Below are 18,900 nucleotides of genomic sequence, written 5' to 3' on the forward strand. Positions count from 1 at the left end.
CCATCGCGATGGTTGTGGCCAGTGTTTGCAGTGGGGGCTGGGACAGGCGGGTCGGGAAGGCAGCCCACTCTGGAGCTGAGAGGCCGGAAGGCTGGGTCAGGTCAAGTGCCCCTGCCCTCCAGCCCCATGCTTTCGGGCCCATCGCTCCCCTGTGGGCTGTGCTGTTGGCAGAGCCAAACGGTGCTTCCCGGGGTTCCCAGCCAAGTTCTCTTACTGGGACAGGACAGTGAGCAGCAGGATCGGCAATCTCTGAGGACCCATCCTGCTCCAAATTCCTGAGTGAAGGCTTCCCACCCTAGGGAGAAAGCAGGCAGAGACCGTCGGGCCGGGGCTGGGGCACGATGGCTGTGTTGGGAGAGATGTGGCAGCCACAGAGCCTGGCTGCAGAGGGGCCCGAGGGCAGGCCGGCTGCCCCCCTTCCAGGGGCCAAGCTGGGAAGCTGGAGGGTAGATAACAAAGAACACTGGCTTTCACTCCTGGCTTTTCCTCTCCTTTCCTGTTTGGCCTCGGCAAGGTGTTAGCCTCTCTAGGCCTCAGTGTTCTCATCTGTCAAGTGGGAAGTTTTATCTGGGTTGGCGCTGCTGACATGATCTGCTTGGCCTGGATAGCGTTTCCGTTGGGATTTCACCCAGAAGTTCAGATTACCGGCTTCTCCTGAAAATGCGAAGATCCAGCCTCATGTGCTCCACCTTCCACCTTCTACATCTGCTCCATCCCCACTGGCCCACTGCACTCATGTGACCTTCCCAGCCCCGTGGGGATGAGTTTGCAGCATCTCTCCCTCCTTGCAGCACCCCCATTCAGCCCACGCTCTGCTCTCTGAACTGAACTGCAGCCGTGCCCTCCAGTGGAGCGCACCCTTGGGTTTTCCAGCTCTGCAGGTGGTGGGTGCTCACAAGGAGGGCCCAGGTTCTGAGGAATCCCACCTGTTTTGCTTGGCCCGCTCCCTTCCTCACCACCCAGTGCTGCCTCTCACCTTCCTTCCCAGGCAGCATGGGCCCTATATTCTCGCGCCCCTCAGCCACTGTCCCCACCTCCAGGAGGCCCTAGCCATGCTTATGACCTTGCTATTCTGGGCCTTGCGTCCTGTTGGGAGATGGACAGGAGACAGCTGGGCTCACAGGCCACCCAGGCTGGGGGCTAGCCGGGGGAAGCCTGCTGGCTCTCCCAGTTTTGTCTAATCCCTGGGGCTCCCCCAAACCTTGACCTCAGGAGACTGGGGATAGAACTGGCCTTGCAAAGGAGGGGATGGTTTGGGGAGCTGGGTGCTGTGTTCTGGAAAAGGAGGTGGTGAGTGAAGGCTCTGATGCCCCAGGGTAAGCAGGACCTGATCCCCTCCTAATCTAGCAGCAGCTGGTGCTGCGATGCTCCCCCTCCCCCAAAACCCTGCCAACCTCAGGGACTTGCCTACTGAAGAGGGGTGGGGGAGGGGGCCAAGGAGCATCCCCCCCACCCCAAGATTTGCATGCCTTGGCTGGAGGAGCCTAAGAGACTGTTTCCCTCTAAGTCTCCCTTTAAGGATGGTTGAGCTGAAGTTCGGGATCGGCCAGGGACCGGCCAGGCTCTATGTCCCTGTCCAGAACCAGGCTTCTCCCATTCCCAGCTGCAGCCCTCCTAGGAGGGGAGGAACACCTTGGAGACCCCCGGGGGAGCGTCCAAGAGAACCAGTGCCTTCCTCCATCCCCGTCCACACCCCCAGCCTCCCCGTCCTCCCCTCTGATGGCCGCCTTCTGCAGCTCCACCTTCTGCAGCTCCAGTCGGGTGGCTGTCCCTCTCCGGCTTCAGCTTCCCCCCTGGGAAGTTGGGGGAGGTAGGAGGGGTCACCTTAAAGGGCCCCCGCTAGCGGCAGCGTGCTGTAAAGCCTGCCTCCTGTCCTCAGCCTCCTGCTCTCAGCTCCCCTGAAGCCTCAATCCCTCCAGTCTTCTCCCCCTTCTCCACGTTTGGGCATTCCTGTTCCTTTCAGACAGTGCCCGGTCACTCCTCCAGGTGGTGGCAGGGAGAAGCCAGAGAGCACCAAAAGGCCTGGCAGATGCTGAGCCTGACTCTGGCCTAAGAAGGTGGGTGCTGGGCCGATGGAAGTGCCTGCGGATGTGACCCCACTGTCTGAGCCCCCCTCCTCAGGTCACGGCTCAAGGGAGGGGTTTGTGGGAACCATGAAAAGGAGGAGGGAAGGAGCACCATGTCCTCAACTCACCCGGGAGGCTCCCCCCGCCCAAGTCCAGGCAGAGGAAGGGATAAATATGGGGGGCTAGTTCCTTAAGTGCCATCCACCCCTGCTGACCTGCCTGTTCCCCAAAGTGAGGCTTCCCTTTCCTTCTCCCGCTGTCTCCTCTGCCATCATCTGCTCAGGAACTTGAGCGCCTGGAGAGCCCTTTCAGTGGCCCACACTCCTCTGACTGTCCATCTCAGCAAGCTGGAGGCCTGGACGCAGGAAGGACTTGAGGCTCCTTCTTCCCCTCCCTGACCTTTCACTGTTAACTCTCATTGAAACTCTCTCCTCTCTCTGCCCCGCTTTCCTCCCCTGCCCACAGCCCAGGCTACCCTGGGTCTGCTCCTCCAGCAGCTGCCCTGACAGTAACCAAAAGATGCCCCCATCCAGGAGCAGGGGTGGGGGTGGGGGGCTCAGAGCAGCTGCTTCGACGAGGAAGCTGACACCAAGGCCAGCCACTCAGCAACAACTTGTGGCTTTGCACCCAGCCCTGGGCCCCCACCCACCTGGCTGCTGCATGCCAGCCCCCTGCTGTCCCTTTTCCCCACTGCTCCCCAGACTTCCCTCTGACCCTGGCAGCCCTGTCTCTCTTTCCCCAGCTCTGTTCTGTCCTTATTTCCCCTAGACCTGTCCCCATCAATCTGCCCCCGCCCCATTCCTTTGGCCTGGAGCCTCCACTCTATCCAGCTTCCCAGCCCCCTTTCCTTGACACCCCTTCTTCCCTTACGCCTCTTCCCCTGGGGTATGCCCAGCCCCTGAGCACACAGCCTCTGATCCTCTCTCCCCTGGAGGAGATATGTCAGGGCCAGGGCGGAGTGTGGACTACACACCATCTGGGGTCTGCCATGTGAACCCCTTGAGTTAACACAGTGGGGGATTAGGGGACCCTCATTCCAGGACTTGGGGTGACTCCCGCCCCCATCGTGAAACATTGATCTTTCCCCCTCTGCCATCAGCACATTCTGTAGCCTCTTGGATTACCTGGCTGCCGGGGTACCCCATTTTCTTGGGGGGATTCCCTGCCAGGGATGGGGGGCCCCCAAAGGCTATGTTTCCAGAGGCCGAGTTAGAGAGATGGGGGGGGGTAGTTTGGGGGAGAGACAGGCAGTCCTGGCTTTGCTCACCAGGGCTTGGACACTAAATCCCTTGTTGATGGCTGCAGCAACCCCTCCCGAGGGTAGGGTTACCGTCTTCTGCCCTGTTCCCTTGACCCTCTCCCCTCCCTACTTCCCCTTGTCCCTCTAGAGCCATTTCCTCTGGCCCCCAAAGGATGTTGTCCCCCTCTCCCGTCTCCTGAAGGTTGGAGTATCTGCTGCCCTTTCAGCAAACTGGGTGAGGAAGGAGACTGTGGCAATAGAAACAGGTTGAGAGTGGGTGCGATGGGAGGGAGTAGGGGAAAGAGAAAGGTGGAGGCCCGGGAGTAGGAGGGTGAAGAACTGCAGGGATGCCTTTGGAACAGGAAATTCGGTACAACTGAGGAAGTCCAGGCAACTGAGGGAGGGGTGAGCAAAACCCAGACAGTGAAGTCTCTCCCTGCCCCCCCCTTCCCTGGGGCTGGGGCCACCTTAGCTTCCCTCATGAGTGACATCTCAGGCTGCAGCCCCACTGTTCCCCCTCTGTCAGCAGAAATATCTTTCTTCTGACCCCTCCTGCCGGAGTCTTAGCCAGCCAATCCCTGATCTGGGGGGGGGGAGCCTGGCCCCCCCTACTCCCTCATAAGGATCAGCTGGGAGTTGGGGGGGGTGGCCGGCTGCTGCAAGTGGGACGGGGGTCAGAGTTTCGTGGAAGGAAGCAAAACGTGGGGGGGGGGGCAGGAGAGAAAAGCAAGAACCCCAGACAAACAGGCAGGTGTACACTGAGGAAGGCCCCCGAAGCGTGAGAAGCCCCCCAGAAGGAGCGCACCACCCCCCGGCCCCCAGGAAGGGAGCACAATGGAGGCTGCACACTCCAAGACCACAGAAGAATGTTTGGCCTATTTTGGGGTGAGCGAGACTACAGGCCTTAGCCCGGACCAAGTGAAGCGGCATCTGGAGAAATACGGCCCCAATGGTAAGTGTCTCTTGGAGGAGAGGCCAGTAACGCCCTCTTGCTCCCCCACAACACAAACACATACACTCACACACACACACTGGAGTCTCTCCCTCCAGAGTACCTTAGGGAAGAGCTGGGCCATGGTCCAGTGACTGCAGGGGGTAAGAGGATACTGACAAGACAAGGTCCCTGAGACTCAGAGTTTTGGGAGGTTTATGGGATGACCTTGGTGAACCTCAGATGCCCTTTTGGTGGCCTGATTCTCTTACCTTAGCCAGAATCCTGGGTGTGGGAGGCATTAGACTGAACCCCAAATGAATATGTCCTTTTCTTCTTTTTTCCCTGGGTAGAGCTCCCTACTGAAGAAGGTAAGTTACTGCAATCCCTAAGCTCTCTTAATGACCCCCCCTCCCTGCCAACCGTGCCCCACTCCCTTCTCCCCACCTTCTCCCTACTGACTCCTGAGGCAAATACCCTCCCCAGAGGTTAGAGTCTGGCTGGGGACAGGAGTTTCCAAGCACTTTCTCCACGAGGCCTCCAGCCCTTGAGCAACTAACTGCCCAGTACCACTTTGAGGAGCCTGTTTCTGGACTCCTACTGAGCTCCCTCAGTCCCCTCTCAGTACCAAGAGGCCGGGGCTGGAAGTCAGGCCACTCTCAGGCCCTGGATCCCAGCCCGCACTTAGAGTCCCAGCCATTCATCCGCCAGACCTTAACCCGGAGGGGCCCCCTCCCCTGCCTCTGCCCCCAGGGAAGTCCCTGTGGGAGTTGGTGGTAGAGCAGTTTGAAGACCTCCTGGTGCGGATCCTTCTCCTGGCCGCCTGCATTTCCTTCGTAAGTGTGGGCAGGCATCTGGGGGCCGGCTGGGGTGTCGGTCGGGGGTCTGGAGCATCTACGCGCGGGGGGCTCCGCCTCCTCAGCTCCTCTGGTCCAAGCCCTCAGCATCCTCTTCCAGACTGAGGGGGGCGGGGGGCGCTGATGCGCGTACGCCTCTGTCCTCCTCCACACCCCACAGGCAGGTTTTATTTTAAGCTTTAAGGGTGTTCTCAGCCAAAACACTGAAGCTAAGCCACCCCCGCAGCTTCAAGGGCTTCGAGGGCTCGGGTTACCCCCCAAGCGCCGGGCTCCCCGGCTCAGGCTCAGACTCAGACTCGCCTGCGCTCCGGCCACCACTGCTCCCGGCATGCCCCGGGGCGCTCAGCCGCTCCACCAATCCCCGAGCCTCCTGGCGCCCCCGCCCCGCCCTCCTGGCGCCGATTGGTCGCGGCAAAGACTTCCTCCCAGAGGCGGGAAAGAGCGGCTGGCGTGAGGGTGCCTCCGAGTGCGCCCGAAGGCCCAGCCAGACCCCCTCACCTGTCCCCGGGCTCCGCTGCCCGCCGCCCATGAGGGCTGGAACTCCTGGGACCCCCTCCTCACCCGCCCAGCCTGACCTTGCCCGCCCTCCCCGGGGGGCCCCCCGCCGGCGCCGGGCCCCCCCCCCTCTGGCCCCCGCGCCCCCCCCCCCCCCAGCACCCCCCCCCCCCAGCAGCCTGCCTGCCTCCTGGAGTTTCTTCCTTAACATCTTAGTCCTGCCGGAAGACAAGACTGGGGGCAAAGAAGTCTCCCTGTCCCCGGGTCTCCTTCATGGAGGCCCTGGGGGCCCCTGAGTACTAGCTGGCAGGGCCTCCCTTCTCCCTTCTCCCTTCTCCCTTCTCAGATTTGCTCCTTGACATTTGCCTGTGGCTGTTGCCTGGCAGTGGCAACAGCTGGGGTGGGGTGTGTACAGGAGGCCCCGTAACACTATCCCCCCTCCTGCTCCCTCATGAAATTGGAGCTTCCCTGCCTTGGGCTGTTGGGGAGGGCTGTGCCCCCCCCCCCCCGGCGTCTGCAAGGACCACAGGGTTTTCCCTATGGAGTTTTGGCTCCCGTGGGATGGATGTGGCTGCGGGGGTTCGTTGGCCTGGGTGTCCTGTGAGCTTTGTTTGCAACAACCTGGCCAGGGAAACCCGAAAGCATGCCCAGTTAAACCCCGAGTTGTGCATGTCTACACCTGCCGGTTCCCACTGCATGAGAGCGGCGGCAGCGCTCGTGTGAGTCTGCACTTTGGAGTGTGTGGGACCTCAATCCGATGAGGGGCTGCCGTATCCCTGCGATGCCCAGCCCCGTTTGCTCCTGCGCACGTTTGTGCCCTCGTTACCCTTCTTTATGTGTTGGAGGGGCTTTATTACCGTTAGTCTCCCTCCCCTGCTCCCCAGGTGCTGGCCTGGTTTGAGGAAGGCGAAGAGACCATCACTGCCTTTGTGGAACCCTTTGTCATCCTCTTGATCCTCATTGCCAACGCCATCGTGGGGGTTTGGCAGGTTAGCCGTGACCCCGCCTCACTCCTTCACATCCTGACACTAAACACAAAGCCAGCCTCCCTCCCAGTCTCCTCCTCCTCCGTCACTTCCTCTGGGAAGTGTTCTCCGTTCCCAATGCCCAGTTTGGAAAGGGGATAGAGTGCGGGAAAGAGACGGGAGGCCGACGGGAGGCCGGCTTTCCCACTGTCACTAGCTGGCTCCATAACCCAGGCAAGTTCCTTCACCTCTCTCAGCCTCAGTGTCCTCACTGGTAAAATGGGGCTAATAATCCTGCCCCTGAGCTGTGCTGAGATGGAACAGGATGATGCTTGTGGAGTGCCCAGCCCTGTGCCTGGCATAGAGTAGCAGGTCAATAAATGCTAGCTTGGTTTTCCTTCTCTTCCCTTATCACCTTCTACTTTTCCTGTCCTTTGCTTGCTGATTTCCTTTGATTCTCTTTTCTTCTCTCCTCTGAACCTCCTTACCTGTCTTAGGCCATAAATGACAGTTTCCTCAACACACACACCTACCCTCATGCAGGATTTGTCTACTCCCCGATGCCAGGAGCCAGGACTCCATGACCTGCCTCTTCCTCTGTCATGTCCCTGTTTCCCCCAGGACTCTGGCCCCTGCCCTCCTAATCCTGCCCAGCCAGTCCCCTCCCATTCCACAACCTTCTTCCCTCTGATGACCCTCATCTCCTCCACCCTGTCCCCCTAGGAGCGTAATGCAGAGAATGCCATCGAGGCTTTGAAGGAATATGAACCCGAGATGGGGAAAGTCTACCGGGCTGACCGCAAGTCAGTGCAAAGGATCAAGGCTCGGGACATTGTCCCTGGGGACATCGTGGAGGTGGCTGGTGAGTGATGGGAGTGAGTAGTCCAGGAAGGGAGACCTTGACTTCGAGGCCGAGAGGATGCGTATGGTGAGGCCGGGGGGGTGGGGGGAGATTCTGCTGTCTGGGAGGTAGCCGGGATGGCAGAGTCTTTGCTTCTCCTTCTCAGACTCCTCAGGAGGTCATCCCAGGGCACCATGGCCATAGCACCCTCCCTGTCAGAGTCTCAGCAGGAACAGCCAGTCCTGTCCCTGACGCTTCAGGCGGACCCCCTGCTCCCCCTCCTCTCCCCCTGCACTTGCAAGCAACAGGTGGAACCCAGTCCCTGCCAATGGTCCTGTCTCCACCCCCCTCCTGAGGCCTGGCTTCTCTCTCCTTCCACCCACCCCCAAGCTTGGTCAGCTTTAAATCTTGACCTCTCGGTGCCCTTGAGGCCTCTTGAAGGGGAAGGAGTAAGGGTAGAAGGGAGGAGGGGCGCCGAAGGCTCAAGCCCCCAACCATGTAAGGGAAACTCAGGCCCCAGCAGGGAGCACGGGACCTGGGAGGAGGGGAGCTCAAGGAAGGGCCCCGCCTCTCCGGTGAGGGACACTTAATGCCTGACCAGGGAGGGGTGGGGGCCGGGTGGCTAAGATTACTGGGATTCTGCCCCCTTCAGCGTTTTTTATATTTGCCCTGCACAGGCCTTCCCACCTCTCCAGGCCCCTGGCAGAGGGGAAAGTATCTAGGCCTGCTTGCCTCCACTAGACTCCCCAGTTGCCACCACGGGAGGCCTAGGGAGAGGGAGGGAGGGCGGGCTGAAGACCCCGGGGCACCATCACAGGGCCGTCCTGCCCTGGTGACAGTTTGGAGTCACAGCGCCATGAATGTCTATAAATATCGCTTGGGCTTGGGTGACAGGGTGTCCCGCCCAACTCCGTGGCAGACCTCCTCCCTCCTCCGTCAGCTTCCTCTGGCCCAGGAGGAGGAACCTTAGAAACAGGGAAAGGAAAGTGGCCCAACGAACCCCGTCCCCAGTACCATCGGTGGGACTAGGCGGGTGAGGCAGAGGCCCTGGGAGGCGATTAGCCTCCTCAAAGGCCCTGAAGTCCCAGGGGGGGGGCATCATCCGCCTTGTCAGCCTACCTGCAAGGTGGTTTCCTGGGGTGACCCCCTCCCGTGCATCTGCTGTGGCCTGCCCCCCCCACTCTTGCTCGGCTCCCTCCTGCCCCGCCATTCCGTCTCTCCTGCCCATCTCCCCGGCTCACTCACCTCACCCATGTGGCTTCCTGCCTTCCCTCAGGTGTGCAGACCAGGGCCCGGCAGGTTTCTGCTGGGTGGTCTCCACCAGGCCCTGTGGGACCTCTCCCATCCACCCCTTCGGTTCCTCCCTCTCCCGTAGCTCCTGCTCTTCTCACCCTTCCCTTGGCTCCACCTTTTGTCCTGCTCGACACAGTTTTCCTCAATTCTCGTATTTTCTCCTGGTTCTTCCTGTTCCACCATGTCCCCCCTGTGATTCCACGACCTCCTGTCCCCTCTGAGGCGCATCTCTCAAATTCACCCCGTTTCTTTTAGTTCTTTTCTTGCCCTTCTCTCCCCACCTTTCTCCCTCTTGTTTCCCTCTCTGTTTTGCTGTCTCATTACACAACTGGATCGTTCCTAATTCTCCCTTCAGCCACTCAGTGTAGATGTTTATTGAACACGTACTATGTGCCAGGCCGTGCGCCGGGCCCTCTCGCGGGCTCACAGCCCCCGGAGGGGAGAAAAGAAACAAGGGGGCAGTTGGAATGAGTGTTGAGAGGGGGATGCTTGCTGGGGCGACAGGAGCCCACGCCAAGGGCCCGACTCAAGCCCGGGGTGGGCACCCAGCCCCAGCGACCTGAAGGACGAGGTGAGGTAGTCAGACAAAGATCGGGCTTTTCTTGGGAAGGAAGAAAACTCCTTTCTCAACTGATTTCACTCTCGTCTACTCTCTCCACAGTGGGGGACAAAGTCCCCGCAGATATCCGCATCCTAACCATCAAATCCACCACGCTCCGGGTTGACCAGTCCATCCTGACAGGTCCGGTGGGCCGGGTGGGAGGATGCTTCAAGGGGGCGTGGGGATGAGGTGGGGAGCTGAGTGGACACACAGGGATGAAACTCCAGGTGGATGAAAGAGAACAGCCAGCCCCCTCCTGGCTCCCTAGCACGCCAGTGACATCAGCATGGCTCAGCTTTGTTCACCATCACGAGCCTGAAACACAAGGGGTCATGGGAGAGGGTAGGGTGTTTGTGCCCATTCTCCAGATGGTCATCGACCCCATCCTTCCTCATGGACATTCAGACATCCAGAGAGCTGTCTTGTTGCCTCAAAAGCACCGCCCCGCCCCGCCCCCCCCAGCCCCAAGTGAGGAACCATAGATTCCAGGACAAGATGGAGGGTCCAAATGCACTTAAAACCACAGCTGCTTCTGTTTCTCCACTGGGAGAGAGAGGGTGAAGAGCCAGCGAGCCTTCCCTGTGGTCCAAGGAGGCAAGGCTGGGCTGGCCTGAGGTGGCTCCTGAGCCCCTGCCCAATGGAGTGAGGGGGGGCGTCTCCTTCCCGGGAACGTGCTCTGTCATTGACCATGCCCCATCCCGTAAAAAAGCTTCTTTGACTTTCGCCAAGACCTGGTTCTGAAGTCTATATATTATAGTCCCCATTTTACAGAGAACAGAGGTTAAGTGATCCCCAATTATGCAGCTTGTAAGTGGTCAAGCTGGGGCTTGGGTCAAGGTCTTTTTACTCCAAGTGTGATGGATTTCCCATGTGCTTGTGCCAGAGTTCAGCCTCCCTCCAGAACTGTTGCTTGGTCCCCACCAGGCCCTGTCCTGCCAAGCAGGGCCGGAGTCAGGGCTGGGAAGGATGGGAGGAGGACATGATGTCATCTGAAAACCTCTTGGCTCCTTCTCCGCAGGCGAGTCCGTATCTGTCATCAAGCACACAGACCCTGTTCCTGACCCCCGAGCTGTCAACCAGGATAAGAAGAACATGCTTTTCTCGGTGAGCCACGTGGGGCCAGCTGTCATGCGCTCAAGCCAGAGGCCCCGGTGGGGCAGAGACCTGGCGGCATGAGGAGAGATGAGGCCCACCATTGGGAGGGTCAGCAGGAGGGTCGCCTCTCGCCCGACTCCTCGCCTCCCGTCCGCCCTTCAGGGTACCAACATTGCCGCTGGCAAGGCCTTGGGCATCGTGGCCACCACTGGTGTGAGCACCGAGATTGGCAAGATCCGTGACCAAATGGCCGCCACAGAACAGGACAAAACCCCCCTGCAGCAGAAGCTGGATGAGTTTGGGGAGCAGCTCTCCAAAGTCATCTCCCTCATCTGCGTGGCCGTCTGGCTCATCAACATCGGCCACTTCAACGATCCTGTCCATGGGGGCTCCTGGTTCCGGGGGGGCCATCTACTACTTTAAGATCGCCGTGGCCCTGGCTGTGGCCGCAATCCCAGAAGGTATGGCAAGCTCCCTTTATCCTGCTATGGGCTAATCGAACCCGCAGAGGCCCCCTTTCCAAGTAGGGTAAGGGGCTGTCCCTCACGCCCTCCCCTTCCTCCCCACAGGCCTTCCTGCAGTCATCACCACCTGCCTGGCCCTGGGCACCCGGCGGATGGCAAAGAAAAATGCCATCGTGAGGAGCTTGCCCTCCGTAGAGACTCTGGGCTGCACCTCTGTCATCTGTTCTGACAAGACGGGCACCCTCACCACCAACCAGATGTCTGTGTGCAAGGTCAGGGAGGGGTGGGCGACTCCCACTCCCAAGACGGCCTTTGGGGTGACATGAGCCCTCCAAAGATGGGGTCAGCCCTTCATCCCTGGCAGCCTCTCCTTCTGGCTGGGGAAGGTGTAGAGGGCAGAGGGCAGGCGTAGATTGCCACCCTACCAGCTGTGAAAAGGATGAGCGGGGGGGGGCCCCTCTGCCCCCTAGCCCCAAGACTGGTCCTCCGTGGCAGGGCCTGGGCAGCCCAGCCCCACTGATCTTGAATAGCATTTCCTAAGCCAGGGCTCTTAACTTCTTCTGCGCCCCAGACTCTTCGGCAGTCTGGACCTCCTGTCAGGATGATAGTTTAAATGTATAAAATAAAATACACAGGACTCTCGTTTAAAAAATGCACTGGGTTATGGAGGAAACCAGCGATTGAAATACAGTTATCAAAATATTTTAAAAACACGTTTGTGCTGCGGTCACCCCTCTGCTTTGGGGCTAATGCATTCCGTAGCAGGTCCAGCGGTGCTCAAGCAGTGAGCTGTTTTGAGGGCCCTGCAACAGTGCGATGTGTTAGGAAAGGAGCTGTGGGCCTGTCGCTGGCAGTCACAGGCGCTGAGGATATCGATGTGGTCCGCTGCTCGCATTCGTGATTGGGAGGAAATGCTCAATGTCAGAGAGAAAATAAGAGGGGTCATTTTTCTCCCCTGCCATCCAAGAAGTTCCCACACCTCTTGGCAGGGGGTCGGGGTTGGGGAGAGGGGGGATCATTCAGGGACCCGGGCAAAGAGCCCCTGCCCTAAACAGGGTTCTGTGAGAGAGCATGTCCATGAAGCATACATTGTCGTTCTGAGACTCGAGGGCTGTGCGGTCAGAGCAGGGCGAGAAGGGCTGTACCGTGTGCTCCTTGAGGAGACCCCCGTGCTCGCTCGCACTTGAAAGCCTCAGAGAAGGATGATCATCAAGAGAGGGGGGATTCCACTTCGTTTCACCCAGCATTTTGCACACTTACTTGACCACAGAACCGTTGTCTCTTCGAGCCCGTCTGAAGCCCCATCCCTCCCACCGCGGGCCGGAGTTCCAGGCGGGCTGCTCTTCTCCGGGACCTTCCAAAGCCCAGGCTTCAAAGCCAGACCGCAGGCCCCTGCAGCTGGGCTCCTGCCCTGTTTCCTAAAAATGAATTGATTGCCCTCACTTGAAAGTCAAGAGATTTCACAGGAAAAAACCCTGAATTTTGCAGGCTCTTCCTGCAGAACAGGAAAGCTCTGGCCGCGAGCGGCTGGAGCGACAGCGGGGCCACAGTCTCTCGCGTCCCTTGTTGCGCACGCCTCCTTTTATTGACTCGTCCACAGGAGCCCCCAGTGTGGCCCTGCAGAAACTAGGGCCCTTTGTTTGGAGGCCACGAGCACCAGACATGCAGGACGATGGCCAGGGAGTGACGGGGCGGCTCGCTGAGTCTGCAGGGGTGGCCGGGAGAGGGACGGGGCAGCGGCCTCCCCTCGCTGCCGACCACCTTCGGGGATGGTGACAGCTAGACACCTGTGCCCATGCCCCTCTCCCTGCAGATGTTTATCATCGACAAGGTGGACGGAAACATGTGTGTCCTGAACGAGTTCTCCATCACCGGTTCCACTTACGCTCCGGAAGGAGAGGTGTAAGTCCCCGGAAGTCCTCCCCTCAGCTCCCCGTGGCCCCCGCAGACAGCACCCCCCACTTCTTTCCCCGGGGCCCTCCCTCTAGTTTTATCTTCCTTTCTCTCTCCTCTTCCTTCCCCGACCTTGTTCTCTCTCCCGCTTGAGTGGCCTCCACCTCGGTGACCACGTCCCCGACTGTCCCTCGCCACTTTCCCCATGTTCTCTCTGCGTCTCGGTCCCTATTCTCCTCTACCTGTCTCTTTGCCTTCCTTCCTCCCCGCCCCGCTGCCAGCTTGAAGAACGATAAGCCAGTCCGCTCAGGGCAGTACGATGGGCTGGTGGAGCTGGCTACCATCTGTGCCCTCTGCAATGACTCTTCCTTGGACTTCAATGAGGTAACCTCTTCGCTCCCTGACGCAGCCCCTCTGTCCCCTTCCAGCTGGCTGAGGCCAGGCCTCCGCACCAGGCCACATGGGAAGGGGACGCTCTGTACCAAGGCCTCTCCTGGGTGGAAGGCAGAGGGAGTGGCTGGCCCCCTTCCCGTTCTAGGGGGAAGGTGGGAGCAAGGGGCCGGGAGTGCAGGGCACTTACTGCTTCTTCCTCCTCTGTCCTCTCAGACCAAAGGTGTTTATGAAAAAGTGGGCGAGGCCACCGAGACCGCGCTCACCACCCTGGTGGAGAAGATGAATGTATTCAACACCGACGTGAGAAACCTCTCGAAGGTGGAGAGGGCCAATGCCTGCAACTCGGTGAGTCTGGGCGCTCCCTCCCACGGGGTCCTTGTTGGTCCCGGGTCACACAGGCCAGGACCCAGGGACCCTCAGGGGGCAGAGGCCGCCAGTCCGGCTGGGCAGGGCCCTGTGCCCCGTGCGGGGACTGCAGCCGGCACGGGCAGCCGGCCTCTCCACAGCTGTTCTTGGCCAGGCCAACGTTGGGTAGGCCCTCCTGCCCCTGGACCGATGCGCCCTCACCACCACCTCGCTGCAGCCCCCCTCGATGACCCTTCCTCCTGTTGTGTCCCTAGCTGGAAGGAATGGCGCCGGGCACAGAGACTGGCCACCCATCACGGTGCTTCCCTTGTCCACGTGAACAAACCCCACTCTGTTCCTAAAATTTTGCTGTTAATATTTCCTTAATGTGTATATTGTGCTCCTCTTGTATATTATGTTTTTCACATTCCTCATTCTTTTGTTTTCTCTTTTTTATATACGTAAGACGCCCATTGCTGCTTGACCTTATAGGACAGGAATAATGAAAACAATAGATATATCTATCAGTAGAGAGCGTGTGGAAGAAATTTATGAATGCTAATATAAACATCACCTGATTTTTTATTTATTGTTACTCTTATTCTTGTTTTCTTTTGAAATCTCTATGATGCATTTGGTGAAAAAGGCTCGCGTTCATTTTTGTAGCGTGTTTATTACTGCATGCCAGGCAGTAGGTCTGCATTGTCCCATAACACGTCTCTAGGAGCCCACGTGTAGTTACTTCAATTTAAATTAATTAAAATGAGATAAAAGTAAAAACTCACTTCTTTGGCTGCACCAGACACATTTTCCATGCTGAATAACCGTGCTCAGTGGCATCGTATTGGATGGTTCTGATTAGGGAACATTCCCACCATCACTGAAAGTTCTAGACGGTACCATATCGTGCCATCCTGTTTCAGTCATGCTTTAAACTAGACACTGTAAGAAAGCGGCAGCACCAGTCTTGAAGTTCTCTCTGTTTGCACCAGACTGAGCTCCAGTCTGAGACTTGGCTTGTGGTCTGCTCTGACCTCCAGATTCTTTTTGACTATGTTTTAAGGGGTCTGGGACTCTGCCCTTCTAGCACAGCATCGTCATTCTCATCCCACCAATTTCATGTCTGGCCTCTCCCTCTCCGTCTCCTCTTTCTCAGGTGATCCGACAGCTAATGAAGAAGGAATTCACCCTGGAGTTCTCCCGGGACAGGAAGTCCATGTCTGTCTACTGCTCCCCAGCCAAATCCCGGGCTGCTGTGGGCAACAAGATGTTTGTCAAGGTCAGAAATCAGAATGGGCCTCAGTCCCCCTCTTCTTCCTAATCCCGGAGCCCTCTCCTATCCCTGCTCCCCATCACTGTACCCTGGAAGAGAGACAATGGTCTCTGAAAGCTCTCCTGGTCTCCTAGGGCGCCCCCGAAGGGGTCATTGACCGCTGTAACTACGTGCGAGTTGGCACCACCCGGGTGCCCATGACGGGACCGGTGAAGGACAAGATCTTGTCGGTGATCAAGGAGTGGGGCACTGGCCGGGACACGCTGCGCTGCCTGGCCCTGGCCACCCGGGACACCCCCCCGAAGCGAGAGGAGATGATGCTGGAGGATTCTGCCAAGTTCGTGGAGTACGAGGTGAGCAGATGGAAGCCTCCCCTCACCCCCAAGTCATCCGCCTCCCCTGGCTCCACCCGTGTCGGGTCCTGCTGCGTCACATCCCCTCAAATCACAGGAAAGAACCTAGAATCTGGAAGGACTATAGGAACCATCTAGTTGGTCCAGGGTTACTCTGCCGGTGGCCATGGGCCTGTCCGGGATGAGGTGAGGCACTTGCCGCCAGAGCAGAGACCCACGTGGTCCCTGGGCGTTCTCGGTTCTGCGCGTGGTTCCATAGTGAGATCCTCCCGATGCAAGAGCGGGGCTAGACCTGCGCTCTGGTGCCCGGGCCTTACCTTGCAGGGGACCGGCTCTCCATAGAGCACTAGAGTCCACCCCTTCGTTTTCTCGTCGGGACCCGGTGGCCCGGCAGGTAGCCTGGATTGGCTGAGGGCTGTAGACCAGTGAGTGGCCCCACCAAAGGCAGAAACCACTGCCCTAACTCCCAGTTCTAGTTCTTTCCTTGAAATATCCACGGGCAGCCACCTCCGCTGGGCCAGGCAGCGCCAGGCCTGCAGGCATGCATGTGAACAAGGAACGTCTCCTGCCCCTGGGCTTACGAGGCCCCACTGAGATTTGCACACCAGGCCCCATCTCCCACCATCCCCCTGACCCCTGAGCTTCCTCCCTGGCTCATCTTCCGAGTCCTTCCCTGACCCTGTCGCTCTCGGCCGTCTCCCCAGACGGACATGACATTCATCGGCGTGGTGGGCATGCTGGACCCACCCCGCAAGGAGGTCACAGGCTCTATTCAGCTGTGCCGGGACGCCGGAATCCGAGTCATCATGATCACCGGGGACAACAAGGGCACAGCCATTGCCATCTGCCGGCGAATCGGCATCTTCGGGGAGAACGAGGAGGTGGCCGACCGAGCCTACACCGGCCGGGAGTTCGACGACCTGCCCCTGGCTGAGCAGCGGGAGGCCTGCCGTCGAGCCTGCTGCTTTGCCCGCGTGGAGCCATCCCATAAGTCGAAGATCGTGGAGTATCTGCAGTCCTATGATGAGATCACGGCCATGGTGAGCGGACGGCGGGGCTGCACAGGGCTGGGGGGCGCATGGGGGTGGGGCCCGGGGGGGACTGAGATGCCCGGGGGAGGATGAGCCCCCAAGGAGGGTTTGCGTCCCACCTTCTCGTTCTGCCCTCAGACAGGTGACGGGGTCAACGACGCGCCCGCCCTGAAGAAGGCCGAGATCGGCATCGCCATGGGATCCGGCACCGCTGTAGCCAAGACGGCCTCCGAGATGGTCCTGGCCGACGACAACTTCTCCACCATTGTGGCCGCGGTGGAGGAGGGCCGCGCCATCTACAACAACATGAAGCAGTTCATCCGCTACCTCATCTCCTCCAACGTGGGCGAGGTGGTCTGGTGAGCGGCCTGGGTGGGCGGGCGCCCGGCAGGAACCTGGGGCGGCGGGGTGGGCTGGCGGGGCGGGGGGGGGGGGGGGGCGGCCACAGGCCCGGAGGCAGGGCGGACACGGGACTGCCTCCTTCTGGCAGCATCTTCCTGACCGCCGCCTTAGGACTGCCCGAGGCCCTGATCCCCGTGCAGCTGCTGTGGGTGAACTTGGTGACCGACGGGCTCCCAGCCACGGCGCTGGGCTTCAACCCACCAGACCTGGACATCATGGACCGGCCCCCCCCGGAGCCCCAAGGAGCCCCTCATCAGTGGCTGGCTCTTCTTCCGCTACATGGCGATTGGGAGTGAGCAGGACAGAGGGGGACCCCGCACTCCTTCCCCACCCTTGGGACTAACCCCCTCTCTGGCACACCTGCTCCCTTGGGGCAGCCACCCCGATGGGCCCTCTTCCTCAACGAGCCGTTGGCGGCCGCGAGCCCTCAACACCTCCCGTCCCCCCAGCCGGGACCCCAACTCCCATCTCTCTACCGCAGGCTACGTGGGCGCGGCCACTGTGGGAGCAGCAGCCTGGTGGTTTCTGTACGCAGATGACGGGCCTCATGTCACCTACAGCCAGCTGGTAGGGGGACACAGGAAGGAGGAGGGCGGGAAGCAGGAGGGAGGCGCGGAAGCTTCTGTGGGATCCCAGCTCCTCACTCCTCCCTGCAGACTCATTTCATGAAGTGCAACGAGGAAAACCCTGACTTTGAGGGCCTGGACTGTGAGGTCTTTGAGGCCTCCGAGCCCATGACCATGGCCTTGTCCGTGCTGGTGACCATCGAGATGTGCAACGCCCTCAACAGGTGGGGCCTGCCCGCCCGCCCCGGCCGCCTTCCAGAGGCCGCTGTGTCCTCCCCCTTCCTCTCTCTGCTCACCACTGCTCTCTTCTGCTGTCCCCCACCCTGGGCTCCGCCTGGCCTCCCCGTCACAGCCTGTCTGAGAACCAGTCCCTCCTGCGGATGCCCCCCTGGGTGAACATCTGGCTGCTGGGCTCCATCTGCCTCTCCATGTCCCTCCACTTTCTCATCCTCTACGTCGACCCTCTGCCGGTGAGCCCTCTCGGGGGGGGGGCCCGCGCACAGAGGGAGGAGGGAGTCAGGCTGGGGCGGTGCCGGAACCCTGGCCCCTGCCCGGCCCCTCCCAAGAGGGACACTGGTCCTCACCACCTCCACCCGCCCTCCCAGATGATCTTCAAGCTCCAGGCCCTGGATCTCGCCCACTGGCTCATGGTCCTCAAGATCTCATTTCCAGTCATTGTGCTCGATGAGCTCCTCAAGTTCGTTGCTCGGAACTACCTGGAGGGTAAGCCGCGGCCCTCCTCCGAGCCCTGTTCGCCCCAGGCCCTCCCTCTGCGCTGCGAAGGCGCCCGCCCCCCCTTCCTTTTCAGCGGGGTGCTCTGGCCCTGAGAGGACCGGCATCCCTTGCCCGGGCCCCCACACCCCTGCACCCGTGCGGGCGCCCGCAGCCTCCTCAGCCCTCCTTGGCCCTCCGCTCCCGCCTCTCCCTCCGTAACTCTGTCTCTCTGTCCTCTCTGGCCTTAGGATAACCCGTCCCCCCCCCTCCTCCACCTCTTTGAACCGTGTCACAGGTATCGCCCCCTTCTCGCCCTCGCCCCCAGCTGCTGTGCCCCCCGCGCGCCCCCCTCTCTCCTCGAGGTCACTTGCGCTCGCTGCTCCCCCTGGAGCCCCTGCTGCCGCGGCCAGGCTTCCCGGCGGGGCGAGCTGCGGCCTGGGCCGTGCGGTCGGCTGGGCCAGCTCAGCTGCAGGGCTGGGGGTCGGGGGCTGCGGGGCTGGGGCTGAGCTGTCCGCTGCCGGGGCTGCCGTGCCGGGGAGGAGTGGGGGCTGGGACACAGGTGAGTCCGGGGCGACCCTCCAGGTGAGTGTGCCGGGGAGAGGGGCCACAGAGCCTGGGACGGACTCTTCCTCTCCCCTCCTGCCCCCTGCCTCATCCTTCCCTCTCTCCTTCCAGATCCAGAAGATGAAAGAAGGAAGTAACCACTCCTTCTGCCCCTTCTTCCCCACCCTGATAGTGACGCATCTTCGGCCAGAGCTGTGGCACAGACGCCCACGTCCCCTCCTCTCCCTGACAGTTTTCTGTTTATAAACACGAGGGTCCCTTTCACTTTTCCACCCTCCTCGACAGCACACCTTCCCTTCTGCTCTTGTAAAACCTCCCCTCCCCAACCCCATGGGGCTTGCAGGGACAAGGCGACGGATTGAGCTGAGCTGCTTATTTATTGAAAATAAATGACAGAAAAGTCTGGTCTTGCCTCTGTGCACGTCTTGGGGCCTGGGTCGGGCCCCTGGGGACAAGCATCTTAGTGTCATGCAGTCCAGAAAGCAGCTGCCTGTCCCGGGGTGCGCGTGTGGAGGGAC

General features: G+C 60.1%; 1 protein-coding gene across 1 annotated transcript; it reads left to right on the forward strand.

The window, feature by feature from the left end:
• Positions 1 to 4,089: 4,089 nt before the first annotated feature.
• On the forward strand, positions 4,090 to 18,705 carry ATP2A1 (ATPase sarcoplasmic/endoplasmic reticulum Ca2+ transporting 1). Its single transcript, XM_032431048.1, is given in 24 exon segments — positions 4,090 to 4,258; positions 4,591 to 4,608; positions 4,991 to 5,073; positions 6,474 to 6,578; positions 7,278 to 7,416; positions 9,350 to 9,430; positions 10,308 to 10,393; positions 10,547 to 10,786; positions 10,788 to 10,845; positions 10,954 to 11,120; positions 12,662 to 12,750; positions 13,023 to 13,125; positions 13,348 to 13,479; positions 14,636 to 14,758; positions 14,887 to 15,105; positions 15,810 to 16,145; positions 16,275 to 16,495; positions 16,627 to 16,762; positions 16,764 to 16,830; positions 17,020 to 17,105; positions 17,195 to 17,328; positions 17,457 to 17,574; positions 17,710 to 17,827; positions 18,494 to 18,705. Coding segments are annotated over 24 exon segments (3,003 nt in total). The 5' UTR covers positions 4,090 to 4,140; the 3' UTR covers positions 18,520 to 18,705.
• Positions 18,706 to 18,900: the final 195 nt, after the last annotated feature.

This window comes from Phoca vitulina, unplaced genomic scaffold, assembly GCF_004348235.1.
Source record: "Phoca vitulina isolate PV1807 unplaced genomic scaffold, GSC_HSeal_1.0 scaffold45, whole genome shotgun sequence".
Taxonomy (NCBI): Eukaryota; Metazoa; Chordata; class Mammalia; order Carnivora; family Phocidae; genus Phoca; species Phoca vitulina.